At 36.7% G+C, this 20,988-nt stretch overlaps 2 protein-coding genes across 6 annotated transcripts in view; one reads left to right on the top strand and one right to left on the bottom strand.

Annotated features, from left to right (window-relative positions):
- LOC105195972 (paired mesoderm homeobox protein 1) overlaps window positions 1-20,988 on the top strand; it is a 71,262-nt gene that overhangs the window by 11,028 nt on the left and 39,246 nt on the right. The window lies entirely within an intron of this gene.
- LOC105195973 overlaps window positions 1-20,988 on the bottom strand; it is a 30,528-nt gene that overhangs the window by 3,997 nt on the left and 5,543 nt on the right. For all 3 annotated transcript variants that reach the window (XM_026133436.2, XM_011161654.3, XM_011161655.3), the window contains exons 2-10: window positions 14,110-14,355; window positions 12,826-13,445; window positions 11,342-12,102; window positions 7,738-7,978; window positions 5,371-5,425; window positions 4,048-4,329; window positions 3,567-3,884; window positions 1,256-1,671; window positions 317-529 (exon numbers count right to left, since the gene is read on the bottom strand). In XM_026133436.2, the coding sequence (XP_025989221.1) occupies window positions 317-529; window positions 1,256-1,671; window positions 3,567-3,884; window positions 4,048-4,329; window positions 5,371-5,425; window positions 7,738-7,978; window positions 11,342-12,102; window positions 12,826-13,445; window positions 14,110-14,346 (3,143 nt within the window). In that variant the 5' untranslated portion in view covers window positions 14,347-14,355. The remainder of the gene's footprint in view (window positions 1-316; window positions 530-1,255; window positions 1,672-3,566; window positions 3,885-4,047; window positions 4,330-5,370; window positions 5,426-7,737; window positions 7,979-11,341; window positions 12,103-12,825; window positions 13,446-14,109; window positions 14,356-20,988) is intronic.

Here is a 20,988-nt window from a genome sequence, read left to right as displayed (position 1 = left end):
TTCTTGGAAGAATTTATAATCTTAAACAGACATAATTTTGCTTAAATAAAGAAAATTCTTTTCTTTGTGTAAGCAAGTTATGTCTGTGTAAGGTTATAAATTCTACCAGGAAAATTTTATATTTTTGCTTATATATGAAACAATGAATTATTAATTTGATACTATTTTTTTTCTGTGTATTTATCATGAATTTTGATTCCTGAAATATAAACAAAGTATTTACTATAAAATTTTATTTTTTATTTGTAAAGTAAAGTCATGTATAAAGTTATTCGTGAAAGTGTCAAGAAGTTAAAAAAAAAGCACTAAAGCTCACCATCGTCTTCCCGGCATCGCTAAGGTAAACGGCTTGCATCTCGCAAATACCAATCGAGATTCTACTTCCTGTAAACTTAACAGGGGCCTTCCGGTGTCCCGTGGCGGTTCCATAACACCCGCGTTAGCCGTAGCTTCTCTGTAGCCCTGGGCCAAATCTCTTGCTTGCTGGCAATTTCGCGGGGACGCCTGACCCAACAATCTCGTCATCTCTCTGCAAGCACGAATTTACTACGAAAACGGTACGGTTTTCTCTTTTTCGATACTATAAAATGCCGATAGAGATTACACTTTATATTAGAAATTCACTGTAACTACAGTTTTGACCATTAGTAATGATTATTCAAGTTTTAATTTAAGTTTCTAAATTAAATCGTACACAATATAATAAGATTTTGTTGAAATGAAATATTTACAAAATATTAAAATATAAATTATTTTCATAAATCTTTTAGTAATATTTATTACTGAAACTTTTCTTGATAAATACATTTTTATTGCAAGGATATATTTAAAAATCTATAATAGAATTATTGAAAATATGAAAAGTTTTTAACAAAATAACAAAATTAAAAATCTATACCGCAATGTATAAAATTCTATTAATCGTTTGTCTTTTAATCGAAACACCATTAAAATAATCATTATTAAAATAATTACATCGCACTAAAAAAAGGATTTGATAAAGTTATCAATTATTAGTAATATTTATCAATTATTAGTAATATTTATCAAATTTGTTCAGTCCAACGTAATTATTTTAACGATCCAACATAATTATTTCTATATCTGTATTCTATATTTTTAACAAAATTGCACTTTCAGTGCGCTTTAACTTAATCGAGCTCGTTTCGTACCAGAATATGGTTTTTATTAAATTAAAGTGACGAACAAGCGGATAACATCTCCTTATAAAGGGAACACAAATTAGCGTGCCAACCTGTAGTGTTCTAAGGGTAGAAGCAACACCCCGGTGAGATCAGGGCGTCGTTTTTGCGGCACCGCGGGCTCGCAGACCAACTTGGCGAAGGCCGAGTTTCGTCTGAGAGCAACCAGCAGACAGCAGGCACGTTGTAGGCCACTGAGGTATCTTCGGTAGGCAGCTGTGATTTTAGGAACTCTACAGAGATAGCTGTCGACACCGCCGCCCTCGTCCCTGATTTCTTCGGACAATTTGAGCAGCTCATCCAAATTTTGAAATAGGATCAGATAGTCCGTCGCCGACAGGACGTCGCGTCGCTCGCACAGCGGGATCATAAAGCGCGTGTGACCGCTCTTCAGAACACCCCAGTACCTGGTCTCACGTACGGTTAATTCCTCTTCGGGTGGCGCGTCAGGTGCTAGGCTCGGAAAGACCTATTTGAACCGAATCGCGAAAAAATTTTGGACGACTTTTTACAACGAATCAAAATAGATGCTTATTTTTTATATATTTTTTTTAAGTAGATTTCAGCAATTTTCGCATTTTGTCTGAATTTTACATTCTGAGACGAAACCCGTAATTTTTGTTTATATATAGAAGACTATAACTTTCATTAATAATTTGTGTTGTGAAAGTATTCTTTGATCAATGGTCTGTATTATACAGACAATGATAATTAAATGAAAGTAAAAATAACTTTTGAAGATATTGAAGTACTTGAAATAATTTCGAACAATATCTAGTTTTTTAATTTGACATGAAATAATATGGACAGACCTTAAGAATGTCTATCTGTCGATAACGAGACGAGAAACATTTTGCATGGACAATTAAAGAAATTAATTTTTACATGACTGATAATTAAGTCAAAATAATTCGGTGATCGAACTTATAAGATAACGTGTGATGATTCAAAATCTTCAGGATAAGGAGGCGATAGGGATACAATAAAAAAACATAATGCATGGTTGGAAACAAAACTTGTTGGCAACAAAAAAGAGCAACCTGATCAAGGTACAAAACATAACCGTATCATAACTTAAACGGCATCTCTCACGTGAGAAACGCGCGCGCTATACACTACACGCTCCGCTACAAGTAAAGTACAAAGAAAGTTAAAAGAAGAAAAAAAAACAATATTCACAGGTGTGTGACGCTCTTCGCACTCTTCTTGTGACGAAAACGAAAAAATAAGCTCTTAACGCACGCTGATAACGCATCTAATAAATTCGTATATTCCCGCTATAATGATAGTTTCTTATAAAAATATAAAATTTTTCGACGATCCTAAACATGACTCTAATTTAACGTTAAATTTTGCAACGTCTTTTCGATTCACAGGCGTGTCCAAAAAAGAAAGTAATAATAGACGATTCGAAATTTTACAAAACGGCCGACTATACACTCGTGCCAGACATTTACCGCGTTCTCCAGAGTATTAATAGCAATCATAGAAGCGAGTTTGCAGAATTAGATCTTGCAGTGTTGTATCATTCGAGCTCTTATGTCAATTATCACACATCTTCCCGATTATTTGAAATAAGATTTACAAAACTGCAACGATACTGAACAAAAATGTACTATCAAACTCATCTGCAAGTTCATAGTTTTGTAAAGTAGCATTAACACTTAGAGACGACGCAATTCAGCATATTGATAGCAATTACAAAAATATATATATATCTATATTTTTCTACGTTGAAAATAATTGAAAAGTTACGTATTCCTCCTACGATATCATCTTTTTCATGTTGCAATTAAACGTTCGACGCATTTTTCTGCTCGACCGATTTGGTTAGAATGGGAGCTTTTCTTTTTACCACACTTTCAATCTTCGATTAATTTACGATCCACGTAATTGTGCTTTAATGACGAACGTAAATTTCAGTGACGTTAATAGCGGTACTCGTCATATTGTACTAACTATATTTGTCGGTATCTTGAATCGTTAGACAGAATCGTAGCAATTGAAAAGTTTTATACGAGTATTTTGAATCTAGCGGTTCACTTTTTGCTTATAGGTATTTTAACTGAAGTTATTTCTTACGAAACGTATTCAAATTATAAGTAATTAAAATTAACAATATTCTCAGAAATTAAACTTCAAAGGTGCAAATACTTTGTCGGAAGAAAAATCAAGACATACATTGAATACAGGAGAATGAATCGTTTTCTGTCTCAAATAATTGACAGGTAGATATAGCGTCACACGTCAATTTTCATGTCGTCATCGTTATTCGACGTGATGCTTCTTCGTAATCAAGGTACCGATGAATATACTATTAATACCGCTACTTGGGTACGTTCACACGAGGACGCCGGTACCGACCTCGGCGGTGAACGTGACGTGCTGGACGTTGGGAGCGGCGGCGGGGACCGGTGGCTCAAGAGTAGCGTTCACCGAGCTGGGCCTGTGCTGGGCACCGGACGAGACACCTCCTTTACGATACACCTCCAGCACCAGTTGATTCGTGGCGGCCTGGATTAGGCCCAGAATTTCGTCTCGTGGTCTCGTTACGACGTTCATCGTCTCAACGAACACCACGTGATCACCCGGCCGTAAGCCGGAACGTTCCGCCGGACTTCCAGGGTCCACGCGCTCCACTCGCGGTGGCCTGCCCCACGATAGCGAAAATCCCCATGGAATCTGACAGATGAATGATAAAACATTTGGTCAGGGAAGTTAATTAAGCAAACTTACTGATAAACATATTAGTAGGGCAAATATTAATTAAATTATCTTTAATCTTTCTTCTAATTGCGCGTGAATGAGAAAAAAAAGAAAAGTGTGTAATTTTTTGTCTACGCACCTGGTTGACTGAAGTTTGCCTAATCAGCCTTCTCGTGATAGTACAAGGCGTTCTGCCACCTTTCGCGGCGAAACCCGGGTGCAGAGGCAGACCTGTCAGAGGATCAAGTGGTTCTAGCTCCAGATGCCTCAGATACATTAAATCATCCGTGCCTGAGTTGTTATTATCTGACTCGCCATCCTTGGATAACGGTGGCGACACGACGCAGTCTTGAGATACACCCGCGAAAGGGGTGCTCGTATTTCGGACGGATCCGGCTTCGAGAGGGTGCCATGTCGCTTCCTGCAAATCGTTCCTTTTCTCTTAATTCTCCCGGTCAAAAAATGCGAACGCTTGTTAGATATATTTTTTATTCTATCTCTGAATTTAGAGATTTTAATAAAGAAATATAAAAATTAAAGAAACTAAAGCATCGCAGTAATTAGTAATTGGAAATTGTGCTCCGTTAAATTTTCGTTACAAAAATTGATTTCACGAAATAATTGACAGATCGATAGATTAAGAAATAGATTCAAGGTTTAGCGAAAAATCAATTTAATTTAAATTAATGTATTGAGACGGTCGCTTTTTTTAAAACGTAATTGCCACAGAACTTGCGTAATGATAACTTGGTAATGATTCTTATCGTTATGTCAAAATAGAAAAGTCTGTAATATTGTAGTTAAAATGCTTGTACGTAATTAAACGTATTTGTTTTAAAGTGAACGTATTTAGGATATCATTAGATAATGCTTGTACTCAAAGCCAATAATCCACTTAATATGAAAGAATCTGTTTAATTATCTAAAAATTTTGTATCATGCTATTGCATAATATATGTATTAATATTATGCTTTTGAGAATTAATATTAGTATTTAACATCTACAGAATATTCCGAACATCTTAAATAACCATTTCAAGTTTCTTATGCACTCACATTCTCTTTGTAAGATTTCAATAATTTATAACAAAAAAGAAGAAAAAACTTTCCAGACGTCACTGCAATATTCAAAGATCAATATAGCAGAAAACTTCAGTAGACGTCTAGACGCATTCGGCGATACAATACACTTAAAATAAATCAGCAGGAGACGTTTCCAATCGAGAATCAAGTGAATACTTAATGTTTCGATATACTTACTCTCCCCCTCGAAGAAAACGTGAACTTTTTAATAATATATAGCAAGAAACTTTTTGGAGACACTTGGAGAATTAATATAGCAGCAAACTTTAGTGGACGTCTAGATATACTTCTCGATGTATGGTGTACTCGAAGTGAATTGAGAGCGGATGTCTCTCGATCGAACATTTCGAATATATACTCGAAGTTTCGTGATATTTACCTTATCCTGGGACAGAGGCAGAGGAAGAGTCATGCAGCCTAGCAACTCGCTACGTCTGAAACAGGCGGAAACGGAAGCACGTATAAATTTCTCTTCTGTTCGAAGTAAGGCCGCAAAATACGTGGAAATACGTTTATGTAGATACATATGCCGTATACAAGTGTTGTCAGTCCGCGAGCGGTGTACATAGCAGCGTGACCGTAATGTCTCGCGTATATACGTACTGCATGCGAAAACGAGGAAAGGAGGAAAGAGGGTGAGAAATACACGTGGTGGACGCGGTGCGCATGATCCGAGGGAATCGATTCCCCTCCTACCGCAAAAGGGGAAACCCTCGCGATACCCCCAGAAATTACAATAGTTTAGATATTCGGACGGACCATCGACCGAGGAGACACACGCGGTTCGGAATTGCGTAATTTCCTGCATTGCTGAAAATCTATCTAAGCCTTTAATCTAAACCAAGTATATGAAATTATAAGCCGAGCAAATCAAATATTGTGCAGCGGCGCATTTTACGAAGGAGACTTTATAAACAAGACAGTTTGCTTAACGATAATAATTTACATCTGTAATATTTCAGAGATATTAAAAATATGCTAAATGAGACATTTCTAATTTTGTAGCCAGAGCAATTTTGTATTAAAGTAACTTAATAAAATGTAAAACTGTCAAGTTGTGACGAAAGAATTTAATTTAATTTATATGTAACGCAAACACTTCCCTAAAGAAAAAAAAAACGAGTCTCCACATGTACGAAAACATTTCAAATAAATATACGAAAAATCTTGACTGCAAAAAAAACTGTTGTAAAATAAATGTTTACACAATTGTGATTAATTCAAGCTAAAATGATTCAAATATTCATGTTTGAGGAACGTGTTTTAGCGAAAACGATGCTTCGTCGGGATGGATTTTTCCAATATGAAAAATTCTCGGAGCAGCTTAAAATTAGGTTGACTGCTTCGATTGGACAATCCGAAGAACAAACAAGCCAAGGTCGAGAGACAGTAAAAAGAAAAGGGATCAATCGTCGATCGAATATCATAGAGGGAGAAACCCATTTTCCTTTTCTGCAAAGATATTATAATCGTAGGTAAATGATCGGCCGATGGGTATAAGTAAATAAGCGGATTTATACAGGCGCATAAATAATATGAAGAAAAGATGAAGGAGGATACGAGACAGATAAATTCGTTGCTCCACTGACATAAATTCTACGGACTAGTTGTGGCTGTCGTGCGGTTCGTGCCCGCTTTACCGAATTTCACGGGATTTCCCACGCCGTACCGCCGCGGCAATACCTCGAGAGATCGCTATCTCGTACACGGTACGAGGCATCACGTGCTTGTTAAGCCACATAAGTTAACGACGTATCGTTTACGAGACTTTATCGGGACCATTTAAATCGTGGCCGACTCGCTGACCGAAGTTAATTTCTATCTCCCTCGCTCTGTCCATTCGGAACGAGTGAAACAGCTCAAGCCTTATCGCGGCAACCTGTTTTCCAATTGTAAACTCTTCCAGAATTCGCGCTGAGTTTATTCTGTTGTTCTTCGTACTTTATTTTTTCCAGAGAAATTAATATTACACAAGAATATTGCAAATCAAGTTAAATATGCTGTTCGTTATTTAAAAATTAATCGCTAACTATGAGATGGGTAAAAAACAAGCATAAAATTTTTTTAATGATTTAACATAATTACTTTTATAATTGTATTTTAGTAAAATTGTGCTTTTCGTGTAGTCTTTCAGTTGCGTATAAATTATTTAACGCAGAAATATAATAAAATAAGAACGAAGTCAATTAATCGGACTAATGAACATAATAATTAATGGAGTCTCGCCTGATAAGAGAAATAGAGAGAGAGAGAGAGAGAGAGAGAATCGTGGTAGTTAATCATTCTATTAATTACTTGCATTGAAATCAATCTTCCTCACTTGCTTATCGCATTGAATAATTAGGGGTTTTTTTTTTTAAGAAAATTGAGGACAAAATTCATTTTATAGTTAAATTTTCTCTAAATTTGTTTCCTTATTTAAAAAAATATTAGTTCATTGTTATCTAATTTTCCCAACTCCTTTGATAATTTTTAATTAATCAGCATGCCACCAACTATCTCTCACCTACGGATTTCCTGAGAAAATTACAATTAATCTTCTCGTAACAAAGCCGAGATACTTGTGTTAATAAATAAATTTCCAGGGAACGAGACGTCAGATTCGCATGAAACTTTAGCGCGTTCGCCGCGGCCTCGCGAGATTTACGGACTTAATCTGCGTCAGTATCCTCTTGCACCCTAGGCATCGTAAACCTCCTTCCCCTCCACTCTTTTTCTCTCTCTCATTTCTGCGGAGCATGCTCACCTCGCACGACGATCCCGGTGCCAGACGGCGATGTCCAGGGACGTGGGCCTGTGACCGGTACAGTGACTATTATATGCCGGGCACGGAAGAATGAGGGTCTCACGGAACACCGGATTCGGCGTAGCGCGGTGAACTGCGGTCCTCTTGACAACTCCCTCGCCGCTGGTGTTCTTCAGACTTGCTTTAACGTACGCATGCACCGGCCCTTCGTACGCCCGCCTCAGGTCCTTGCACCTTATCACTGCGAGAATGATCAAATTTTGTGAATAAAAAAAAATGAAAAACATACATGCTTCGTTGTATTGTATTATACAAAAGTTTCAGAAGTTTTATTTTATTTTAAAGTAGATTACAAGTATTAGCAAGAATATAAGTGACTGGTGTGTAAAAGCACACGTGCATTTTTGTTTAAGAGAGTCTCCACTGCTGTCAGTGATATACAAATAAAATAGAACGGTAATGATTATGAAAATTAATAAGACTATATTTATGTGGTTTTCAAAAAATAAGGAACTTGAAATAACATTTTTTTCTTCTCTCTCTCTCTCTCTCTCTCACTCTCACTTTCACTCTCACTCTTAATCGAATCCAAGCTTGTAACAAATGTAATGAAGAGAATAATCATTAGATCAATTTTTAACGTAGAATGCATATATATAATATGACAATAGAACAGCATTTTTAATAACGAACGACGTAAGATGTTGAATGTGTGATTGAAGACTTCATATAGATGTAATCACCTTGGTAGCTTTTAGAGGTTCTTTTGATTTATGTTCGCACGGTATAAAAAGAAGGATTGTCCGATAATGTGATGAAAAAGATCGGTAGGCTGTTATGACCTTTGCCCTACTTCATTTTCACCTCACCCCTCGCATTCCATTTACTCACTTCAGGTTTTATCGGTGATAAAATAGAATAATAAAGGCGAAAGCATAATGAATGAGAAAGTGAGGAATAAAAATATCGAGAATAATTAAAGTTCTCTTAATTCCATCTGATACTTTCGTTATCAGTAATTAAGGTCAAAGCTCATTATAACTCATTACGACATAACAACGTCTGGTTTTTAATTATGGCTGTAAAAGCGACTACGCAACAGCTATAACTATGTTTCTCTTTATATATAAAAACTTTTAGAAAGATCAAGAAGATGTCAAGGATCTTCGTAATATATATAGCATTCAAATGTGTGTAGTAATAAACTCTCTGCAGTAAAGCATATTTTACAAGTTTCCTTTGCTTGTCGCAAGTTCCGCTACATTTAATTTGGATGTATGCTCATTTTAATTTACCCCAATTACTCTGCTTTGCAATTATTCAACATTTACAGATCTTATCATTGTCGTTTCCGCGACTTTACAGAAATTAGCAGTAATGCTACAACAGTGTTTTAATTGCCTAATTTGAAGTAACATTACTCGTAAAAGAAAAGGTATTTTCTTTAATTACACTGAGAAAAAAATCTCTAATTTTAAATATTTATAAATATTTATTCGAACAGTACTAGTAATGAAATATTTATGTACTGTACGTAAATATTTTCTCTATAAGAGAAACTTAAAATAGTGATTTTTGTATTAAATATATAATTTACATTTAGTAATAAATTTTATTAATATTATTCGAATATAAATATTTATCAAAATTTAGTAATTTTTTCTTTAGTGTAAAAATATAGGATACAATGTCTAGCTTTGCATTTTTGGACGTTAACTTAATAACTATTATTTTTAAATCTTTAGAAGAAAACTTTAAATAACGCGCGTATATATCGTACATTTTAGATAAAAGGATAGACAACATAATCCCGATCTTTAACATTTACTTCGTTATTTAATGTTGATTTTTATTTTAATGCATGCAAATAGTATACAGAGATAATTATATTCCGTCATTATTTCAGTAACTTGGAAAGGTTGAGACTACTTTTTTTTCTGCTTTAATCACCAATTAGATCTAATTTATACAGCAGAATTCCCATGTGAATACATATGAATTGCCTTAAAACCTTTTAAAACTGAACGTTAGACTTCAATCTAATTGGACTAAACCGTCTTGAAGGGAAGCAAAATATTTGCAATCGAGTAAAATATATTTGTCAAGCTTTGCATTGTGCGACGGCACTGCGGACAGGAAGGATCCCGGAGAATCGACGCTCCGGGCTCTCTCTTACGGCCGACTGTACCGCGGCACTCACTACTTGCGTCCGAGTACGTCTGACCGATGCGGCATTCGCCACTGGCTCCATCCGTGCCGAGGATTCGCATTGCGCGATCCACTTTTCGGCGATTACCACGCACCGTCGCATCATGCCTCGAGCAATGCCGTAACTCGGCGCTAAGTCGACGAGTAGGATTAATTTGCAAGAAAAATACGCGCACGTACGCACACATACACGCGCACACATCACCATAATCATCGCTGCTAATAAATCCCTTTTGCTGAAGCAGATAAATCCGTACGGGAAATGTTTACTCCGAAAAGCACCGCGGCATACGTAATGCGAGCGAGATTTCCAGGAGAGTGAATCGTGTCGACGTTACTTTCGTGCACCGATTCACCCCGTTTGCCCACTCACCCTCGTACACGAAAAATAAAACGGGGATTTCCGAGGATGACGAAGGAAGTTTATGACGTCACGAGAAGCAAATCCCGCCGGACCAGTCTCGAAGAAGACTCGATTAACCGATTCTACGTGAGACAATCGCTAGACGCGTCAGCGAGAGCGGCGCATCGACCGAATGCGACGCGTTTCACTGTAAACGGGGGAAAGAACGATTCGGCAAAGAGTGCGGAATCAACGGCGGTCGAGTCTCGTAGTCGAGAAACCAGGACGGGCTCGTGACTGTTTACGCAAGGACAACGCAACGTTGATCAATGTCGATGGGCTTACTAACCGGAATTGAGTCGCCGGGAGGGCCTGTGGGTTACTGGCACAGTATTATGCCGAGTGCGGAGTGCCGAGCGCCCTCGAAGCACCTCCTCTCGCGACACGCAACTGGCGCATGTCTCGTGGCAGCGAAATTTCAGGGGTGTGCGAGGGTGGCGAGCTACCCCCTGGTTAGACACGATTGGAGAATAACGAATATTTCTCTTGAAAAAATAAAGGACAGTCTAGAATTTGAATCTGTACTTTTCAAGATCAATTTTCTTTATTAACGTCTATAATTATTTTAATGAGTTTTGTAACTTTGAGATTACTAATAAAATCCGATTCGGCTAGTAAAGTGATTATTTAATCGATAATTAATAAATTCTTTTTCTTTTTTTCATATAAAAAGTAGTTTGTTATTGGATCGTTATTGTTAATCTTCGATTGCATTTCCACATTAAGAGCTTTATATCGTAAATGTTTTTAGACAAATACTGTGTAAAATTATTACTTTTTTCAATGTTAAAAATACTTTAATATTTATGAATTTAGTATTAATATAATTTATATCATTGTCCATTAGTTTAAAAGATAAATTTACAATATTTTATTTAAACTCAGTGTTTTTAAAATTTCCCTCCCTTCATTTGGTGAATATATTCGCATTCTCCTCTACATCCCCATCAGCTGCAATTAATATATATATTTATAAAATAAATACAAACTCACCTCGGACATGTATATGCTCCGCCACGAGGGAGCACTCAATTTCGATTGATCCGCAACAATTGGATCTCGTCGGTAGTTCGCCCTCGGGACTGAACTTCAAACATCTTCTGACAGTCGCGACCAAGGGGACCTCCGGAGTTGTCGACACAGAAGTGACGAATGATTTCGAGCTATGCAGATCATCCATCATGGACGACTTCGGGCTGTCAAGGTCCCAGGAACTGGTCTTCCTGCTAATGTCGTCCTCCTTACGGTCTTCAACGCTGTAGAAGGACGTTTTCGTGGCCGGCACATGCTTCTCGTCCAAGGTCGAATCGAGATCCGTCTCTAACACGAGCTTCTTCACATTCGGATTGATGGCTTCGACTAGCGTGACCTGATTCTCCTTTATCGAAGGACTGCACGTTCTCTTGGCTCGTTTGCCGTCCACCTCTTTGTCACCGTCTTTTCGCGGACGTTTCCGGCGAATTCCACGTTGCCTCTTTAATGTGAACTCACCATCGAGGTCGTTCAAAGGCGACGTGAAGGCCCAGGATACCGGTGAAGGGTCCTCCAGGAGTTGACTAACCGACGATATAGAGCTGTCATTGCGCGCCGGCGATTCTTCTTCTATTATCTCCGCGATAGTTTCGTACGTATGATCCGTCATCTTCGAATCCGGTCGTTTTTCACATGCCGCCTCTAGAATCTTGTTCCTTTCCTCGGCGTCGCCCAGGAGAATTTCAGCTACGGTCTTGCTTCCAAAGTTGACCTCTTGCTCTCTGCATATTATAGACAATTTTTTTTTCATTTGAAGCATTACGTTATAATATTTTCTTATTACTTTCATACATGGAAAGAACGGTTCTCGTTTTGCTAAGTATCTAAAAATTTAGCTGGATGCGAATCTAACAATAATTTTGTTAGACCATTAAAATAATTTTATGTCCAACGCTCAAGTTGATTGCTAGAATGTGAAAACTTTTTGCAGGATTTCTTATCATGCGCATTTCTTATCACGTCTTTTATAATTAATTTTAGAGTCCAACAAAATTTCTTTCTAGATAAACTTTTAGATACTTCAGTAAAACCGTTCTTTTCCGTGTGTGTAAAACACCGTTAATAATCGGCAGCAGAATTGAACGTAATGTAACGGAAGGAAATTTCACGCAGGTACATTAAAAACGTTTGATATACATTTAATGTAAATTTAATGTTGTCAAAAGTGCATTAAATTTCATGCACATGCTTTTCAGCTTTATATAGGTGCATTTAATTTAATGTGCATTAAATGTACTTAAAATGCATTGAATTTTATGGCATTTTTAACAGTGTATGTGTGTATCTCTTTTAACACTGTGACATCCTTTTATGCCAAATTCAGTTTAATCAAAATTGTATAACAAAAAAAAATAGCAAATCAAAAATTTAAATCAATATTTACTTTATCTATTACGAGTATATCAATATTATTACTTCTTTAACTATATACATTATCATCTCACCTGTGAAGCACCTCCGTGACGGTGTTGTCCATATTCTCGTATTTCGGTAAGTCTTGATCTATGGTGAGACTTGACAGCTTTCCGACGAGCGGCGTCTGTCCTTGAGTTGCTTTCGACTTGAAGGGACTGATTGCTTGAACGAGTTTAGTATGATACGGTGTCCGACATCGAGCATGAATCTTCGTAATCTTCGCCAACTTTGGTAAATACGGCGTCCTCACAAGTCGCGCCTTCTGCTCGACGTTCTGGGAGTATACTTTGGTCTTTGTACCTAGGGGCATCGAGCCCGCCTCCATCACGTCCTCGGGACTGGTCGCCATCGAAATCTGCTGAAAGAAGTCGGAAACATGTGATTGCAGATTCGCTCGCGCCTCGTTGACAACATTCTGCGGTAGCTCGTTGTCGCTCTGGAAGTTGGTGCGACTGTTCATGAAGAGCGTAGGGTCCGTCGGTAGGGTCAGGGCGGTGGAGCACTTGCTACCGGGTGGATAATACGTGAGCGGTCCGATGTCAGTGTCTACTCTCGGTGTACTTTGGTAGAAGCTCTCGGATACCGGAGAATTCTCCGTTTCTTGTGACACGGACTGACGTTTACTTGACCTCAAATGTGGTTTCGTTGCCTGCGAAACGTATTAAGAGAACACTTTTCTTATTAAAAAACATCGACGCTATATCAATTAACGAAAAATGAGGAATTTAGCGTTTTTTAAAGCTCTAACGTTACTATTGTATTTTAATATTAAAGCTATCGCATTTCTTTAAGTGTTATATATCTTTGCTATTCCAGAAAAAACAGCATCTCAAACATTAGTATCAAATTAAAACTTTTGATAATTTTACTTATCCATAATTAAATCTTTTTCAAAAAATTTATTAAATTCTTAAATTACAGCAACGTATTAAAATATTTTCTTTATATACATATTATAGTTTTATTTCAATATTATAATAGCGATAGAGCTAATATATTTAATAATAGTATCAAAAAATTTTGATGTTTGAAGATGTTATTTTTTTCTATCCGATATTTTTTCCTCTCGATCTATAAAAATTGTTATTGAATAATGAAAATGTGTTTTGCTTGGTGAAACGCTATACAAAATTTTTCGTCCAAACAATTTATATTTCTGTTAAATGCTATGTAATCTCATTTGAATATTTAACATTTCGAAAACATAGCTATTCTTAAAACGAGAATATCTTTTTGTCCTGCAGATAGTCCTTTCTTTTATACACGATTTAATGATTTATTATAAGACAAAGAAGAGCTGAACTTTATGTTACCTGAAAATACGTTCTCAAGTCAGTTCCGCTGCTCCTACACCTTCTCCTCCGAGCCGGCGTTCTGGACGTGTTCGATGCATTCTGAGTAGATACCTGCCTAGTACGGCAGCTAGCAGAAGTCGGCGGTGTGTTGGACAAGTCTCGGAAAGGTCGGCGGGGAGGCTTGTTCAAGGTGGGCGGACCGTGGGGTGTCGAACTGGTTGTCGACAATGATCTCGAAACCGTCCACTTCAGCATCTCTAGATGCTAAACGAGAAAAGAGAGAAAGAAAATGATAACGGACGATTTTAAAAACAATTGGAAAGTTTTGTAATTGGTGCCTCAGGAAATTTCAAAATCAACGTAAGTTGATATAAAGTATAGATCCTGTGGAAAGGACAATTTTGCTGAAATACAGATCTGAAAATAATTATGTTGAACCAACCAAAAATTTATACCGGACGTTTAAGCTGACTGCTAGAACGTTGAGACTCTTTGTAGCAGTGTTATCATGCTTGAACGTCTTGAACATAATTATTTTAGTAGTCCAACGTTAAATTATGTTCTGATCCGTATCTAGATAAATTATTCTCTTCGTGTGTCTCGTAAAATTGCGTGACTTATATTTTTAAGCGCGACTTATATATTCGTTGAACTTTTCATTGGAGCAAAACAGCGTGTTTCCAACGTTGAGCACGATTAATTTCCTAGATTATTCTGTTTATGTGTGAATTGCCAGCCTTTTTAACTCTAATACATGTCAAGTGTCCCGGAAACCGCAAAGCCACGAAACGATTATTTTCACCTCAACACGTCACTTTCCCCCCGCGTGTTCTGCGGTAATAACATTTCATTAAAGAGTCCTTCACATCCAATTTAACTATTTCCTTCGTGCGGAGGAAGTGAGAGGGCCGGACCGGCCTGTCATTAATCCACGACGCGCGCGTACGGTATATAGTACGTAAAACGTATACAGGAATACACGTGAATGGGAAAGTCGTTGGGTCTCGCTAAGTCTCGATAAGGTCGACATCTCGGGTCCGCCTATCGGCCTTCCGGCCGAAAGCGGCGTGATCGCTTGCGCCTAATTATGTAAGGAGAAACGCGTACACGACACGATACACGACAGAAAACCTCGCGACGAAATCGAGAGGAAGAAAGAGAGATAGCGAGGTGTGCACCTGTCGCGACATACGGGAAATAGTGAAACAGGTGAAAGACGCCGTACACCTGAGAGACGGTTTCACGAGTTAGCACTTGCCTAGGCACCGCGTGCTTAACGATCCTTTAAACGGCCCCTAAAACCGAGGTACCTCTCTCACTCGCTTCCCGGAGCGTAATTTCGTAGGCGAGAAGAATCGAGCGTGAACACGACGGTTAAGGAGAAAAAAAAAGGACGTGGTCGAGCGTACGGACTGAATTATTGTTTCGTTTTAGCTCTGTGGCTGTTGGTCGCTGCGCATGCAGCCGCTGACTCGCGAAATTGCTGATTCGATTAGCTCGCATGAGTGCAGCTTCATCGCACGATTGCCGCCGGGTCGAATCTAGGTCCTTCTTTTGAACATGATATTATTCCCATAAATTGGGTATTCCGGATTGGCGGTAGCCAATACTTTCGAACATTGAGATTCGTTTGATCTCCAGGTCGGTTCTTGTAAAAATATTAAAACTATATTTCTCACTAATCGATCTCTCTTCCTTCGAACAGAAGCCTTTATTAGTTTTGCAGATAAAAAATAACGAGAACACACTTTATTCACATTTTTGTTTAATCCGATTCGGATATCTTTACGTTATTAATTTCTCTTGTTTGCACAGGATATTCCAGAAATGATACAATTTTTTATTTTTTATAGAGTTTGCAACAAATATCAGATTCAGTATTATTACTTTAGTACAATATCGTGTTACAACAGAGTATTAAAATCAGATTTCAATATTAAAAAGTAGTGTCAATATTAAAATTAATAAAAGCTTTAATATTGAAAATAAAATAAAAGAACATTAATTAAACAAATCCATATTCTTGATCTTTCATAATTCGCGTATTGCTACGTCGCGTTGCGTAAAAAGAAATTTTCTTTCAAAAACCTTTATTAGTTACGTAAATATTTATGGCTGGATTTAAATATAAAATATATTTTAAATAGATGCTCTATTTAAATCTCGGGGGAAAGCGCAACGTAGATGTACGCATGTCTCCCGATCTTGATCTTGACCCTGAACGAAACTTCCTGAAAAGTCCCGCGGTCAAAATCGCGTCTGGGGCAATGTGTAAAAGCGATTTACCAGCAGCACTAGCAGTAGCAGCGGCAGCAGGTTTTTACTTTTAACGGTTCGCCGAGGGGGGGTGCGGCGCATTGTACTAGCTAGGTATAAAAATGCATTCATTTGCATACAGGCTGTTGCCATGCTGCACGCGCGCGCGCGAGCGCGCGAGCTCTCCTGTCCTGTACTTTTTCGCGTGCGCTCGCGTGCACATGTCTCTCGTGTATCTCTCGTATTCGAATGTCTGTCTGTCTGTCTGTCGCGACATTACCACTACCATTACCACCGGCCTACGCGCATGTAAAAACGGTCTTGGCACCTGCCCATATGGTGGTGAAACGCGCAGTGTGGGCCCCATCTGGTATCGTTCGACTCAGCGTTAGGTGGAACCCCGATGTCGATACATGGCGAAGATGATGGCTATCTGACATCTATGAGAAGAATTTCCTCAACGTATTTTTTCCTCGCGCGAAGCCTCGCGAAGAGCACGTGCCGTCGAGACGGGGCGAATCCCTCGTACAGAAGAATATGGAAATACCCGTTATGGCTTAGAAATTTGACTCGTTGCGTTATAAAAGTTTCATGCGCGTGTATTTTTATTATTCACTGGGTTGGAATACAAAGTCGGATACAAATAACAAGTACGCATTTTGTATTCTCTTGAAAAAGATGACGTTTTTGTTTTCTTTTTTTTTAGTATCAAAAATATATATTTTTTTTTATTTTTTCAATAACATGAAACTGAACACATTACATCATGCCGAAAATTTGTTAAAAAATAATTTTGCTTCAACAAAACAAAAGATTTAACGATTTAAATGTGTTAAAAAAGAAATTGGATTTTTTATAATCAAAATGTGTAACATCATAAACATCTAGTAAGCAATTGTTTTGCTAGATTTATGACGTCATTTATTTTGATTATAAAAAAAATTCAATTTCTCCTTACATCAAAAAGATCTTTTGTTTTGACACATTTAAATCGTTAAAATTTTTGTTTTGCTGAAGCAAAATCATTTTCCAACGAATTTTCGGAGATTCTAAGCAATAGCGTAGTCTCTTTGAATATCTATAAGTGTCGAGTCATGCTAGGCAAATGACAAGCGGAATACCTGAAACATTCAGAATGTTTGTCAACGACGAGTTTCTCTCGGATGAGTGAGTACAAGTAGCAGCGACAAAAGGCATTCGTCTGCATAATTAGACACTAGTTCGTCATTCGAAATAAATGGGGTATACAGTCAGTCTGCACCTGCGATAAGATATTGTTTCCGTCTGTTTCCGGCAACTACGATATATTATAGTACACACCAAATTGTATACCTAGCGTTCGTTTGAATGGAAGACTTCGCGCGTATATATATATATATATATATATATATATATGTGTGCCGTTTTACTCCACGAGCGGAATACAAAGACGGTAACGTGAATATACAAATTGCGAACTTGACTAGAGAAGAGAACTGTAAATTTTCATAAAAGTTGACAACGGAAATTTTCATTGGAATGGGCTTCCGTTGGCGTCGTGAATTATTACGAAAAGAGAAATTAAGCAATTATTTTAAAAGTTATATTTATCTAAAACGAGACTATTATATATCTATTTTTTTTACAATATTTTATGCAAATGTATATTTAAAAAATAAAATCCCATAATATTTTACATTAAAAGATAATGAGAAATATTGCGAAAATATGAAACTTTTATTAAAAGATAATGATATTTATAATATCCATAAATTATTATTTTACCATGATAATTACCGAAGAATGATCGTAGGAGATTGGGATCTACTTAACTCAATCACGCGCAACCTGCATACAAAATCCTCTTCGAGATTCACGCCGTGACTGCGATAGATTAGAATGCCCATCGATTAGAATGCTCATGGAGTTCTATTAAGCGAAGCCCAGGGGTCCGTCGTCGTAATTACGAGTGCGTAATAAATCTTAAGGGCCCACTGATGTGTGTTGTATATACGATATAAATATAGAAAGGGGAACCACTGTATGTGGTCCACCTGTGGATATTATCGCTTCATCTAATCTTTGATATGCCTCACGAGTAAATGATCACTATAAAGGACGAATATTTTTTGCATTTTTGCTTCGGTAACGGAGAGAAGTCAAGTGCAAGATGCAAAAACGTGATTTTAAAGATGTGTTGAAATATTCCAAGACAATTTTAGTAATTTAGCAAATAATTATAATAATGTTTTTTTTTATAAAGAAGTCGAAGAAGTATACACACGTTTAATATTCTTTGACTTGTATTTGCTTATTATATTATAATAAGAATATAAAAAAGTGTATAATTTTAAATAAATTTACAATATTTTAGAAGAGTAGTAAAGCAGTATTTTTTAAATAAAATTTTTGCCATTGTTTTTAAGAAATTATTAATTCTTTTTTTATACACTGAGAAGAAAGTTATTAATTTGACTAAATTTTTCTACTTTATTGAATTTATTCAGTTCAAGAATTTTTGCATTTAGATTAAATATATAACTAAAATTCAAATATTTCACGTCAAATGCATAAATACTTGAAATGAAAAAATTTAATCGAGTTGAAAAATTTAGTCAAGTTAACAACTTTTTTTCTTAGTGTATGTATCAATATTGCTAATGTATTGTTCAACAAATAAGACATTTCTTAAAAAAGTAAAAATACTTATCTTACAAAAAAATGAACAAGATAATCTCTTATCCGGCTTATACCTCGAACATTAAATTAGCACAATTCCATCAACAAAATTGGATTCGGATTACCGAAGAAGGGTGAGCTCCGTTCCTTTTTTCATCAATTAGAGTATATGTCATATATTTCAACGTCGAGAAACAGAGACAAGTGTACAATGCGCTAAAGACACTGAATTGTTCCGCGGCTTCTCAATTCCCCATATGCGCCCCTTTTATGGGCCTATAAGGTGTTCGCACGAGGTGAGTCGCGTCGTTTGAGGTCACGTTGCAAATGCAAGAATGGTCCCCACGACGAGCGGCCCGGAATAACAACATCGGGGCCTTACACCCGTCGTCCCGTATATATAAGTCCCGACCCCGCTTCTCTATCCCCGCAAGACGCAAGGCAGGATCGACCTCGTTCCTGTATGCCACGGAAAATGAATAAAATAGAACGACGGTTGAAACCTTGACATGCTTGCAAGCATGGTCGACAAGGACCCTCGTCCATAATGTATACTATAAAAACTGTTTTTAATAAGAAAGAAGTAGGCAGATTCAAAGAAGTAAACGAGATTGATTAAGGGTCGGATCTTGCTTGTGTTTTTCTAGGGGGCCCTTCCCAGCCTTTGGAAAAACTTATTTGCAAATTCTCCATCTGCCAAGTCCGAAGTGCGCTAAAATAAAATATATATACGTTTTCAAATCTCTAATTATCATACTTTGAAATAAAATTTCAGTTTATTTAAAACAATTTCGATATTTAACGATTGTATCTTTTCTGCAAATTTTCTCTTGAAAAACTCGTTTCTCTCTGTCATCAATAAATCGATAGACATCTAGGACATCCTGTACATGATACCGCTGTCAGTCCTAAGTGAGCGGAAATAAAAAATGTGAGGGAACGGATGAGAAACGTTTTCGGTCGTTTCTTCTTCGTGGCGTTAATAATCACTTGTCAAGGCCGCGTGAGACTAATGGCGGCTGCGACGCGAAAACCGCCATCACAATGCGGATTATTCACGGGCCCAAAACAAGAAAGAGGTTGCCATTAACGGTCTTGATGCGCCTTTCATCTTAGGGTGCGGTACAGGGAAAGTAAGAAATACTCCAAAAAGTAGCGCGTGTCGTCAAGACTGTAGCCGACATCGAGAAAAGACCCCTACATAGCTCTTCAATTTAGGGTCGTATGATATATTTGATACACTTCATAGCGTGTACTAAAAAAAACTAAGCAATATTTCATCTATAGATTTTTTTAATTAATTTGAAGATAATTTGCCAGTAATAAAGTTTGATTAATTTTCATTTAATTTAAATTAAATCAATTTTTAACATGTTAAATTACAATCACAACGTGCATTAGAAAATTGCATACAGACTTCATCTGTAGATTTCTTAAATTGTTCTATTATTAGGTTTGTTTCAGATTATTCAGATTAGATTAATTAGAACAAAGAAGATTAAACTTTCGGGAAAGTTTTTAAATTTTGATAACTTTTAGGTAGTATTGTAGAGTTCTAAAACGTTCTTAAAGAAATGTTTTTCTTGTAAGTGCTCCAAGTAATTTTAATATGTTTTAAAATACATTTTAATATTTATAAATGTAATTTACTAACATTTTAAGCAGATTGAAAAATGCTAAATAGAATAATACTAAATAAATTTTTAAGTAGAATTTAAAAGATTAATTCCGAATAATCACAATAATATCTTACATAGTTTTTTATATAAAATATGTACCAATTATGAGCATAAATTAATTTATTATTGAAACTTGACTTTCCTTATTGTTGATATTTATTCAATAAATATTTTATCTAAATCGATATATTCTATTAAAACAGATATCGTATTACATTTATAAAAAAGATGTCTTAGGAAGATGTTAACTCTTAAAAAACCCCGAAGTCTCCCTTTCTGTCTCAATCTCTCTCTCTCTCTCTCT

This window comes from Solenopsis invicta, chromosome 12 (genome assembly GCF_016802725.1).
Source record: "Solenopsis invicta isolate M01_SB chromosome 12, UNIL_Sinv_3.0, whole genome shotgun sequence".
Lineage (NCBI taxonomy): Eukaryota > Metazoa > Arthropoda > Insecta > Hymenoptera > Formicidae > Solenopsis > Solenopsis invicta.
Note: the sequence above shows the minus strand (reverse complement) of the source record. Positions and strands in the feature narration are given on the sequence as shown.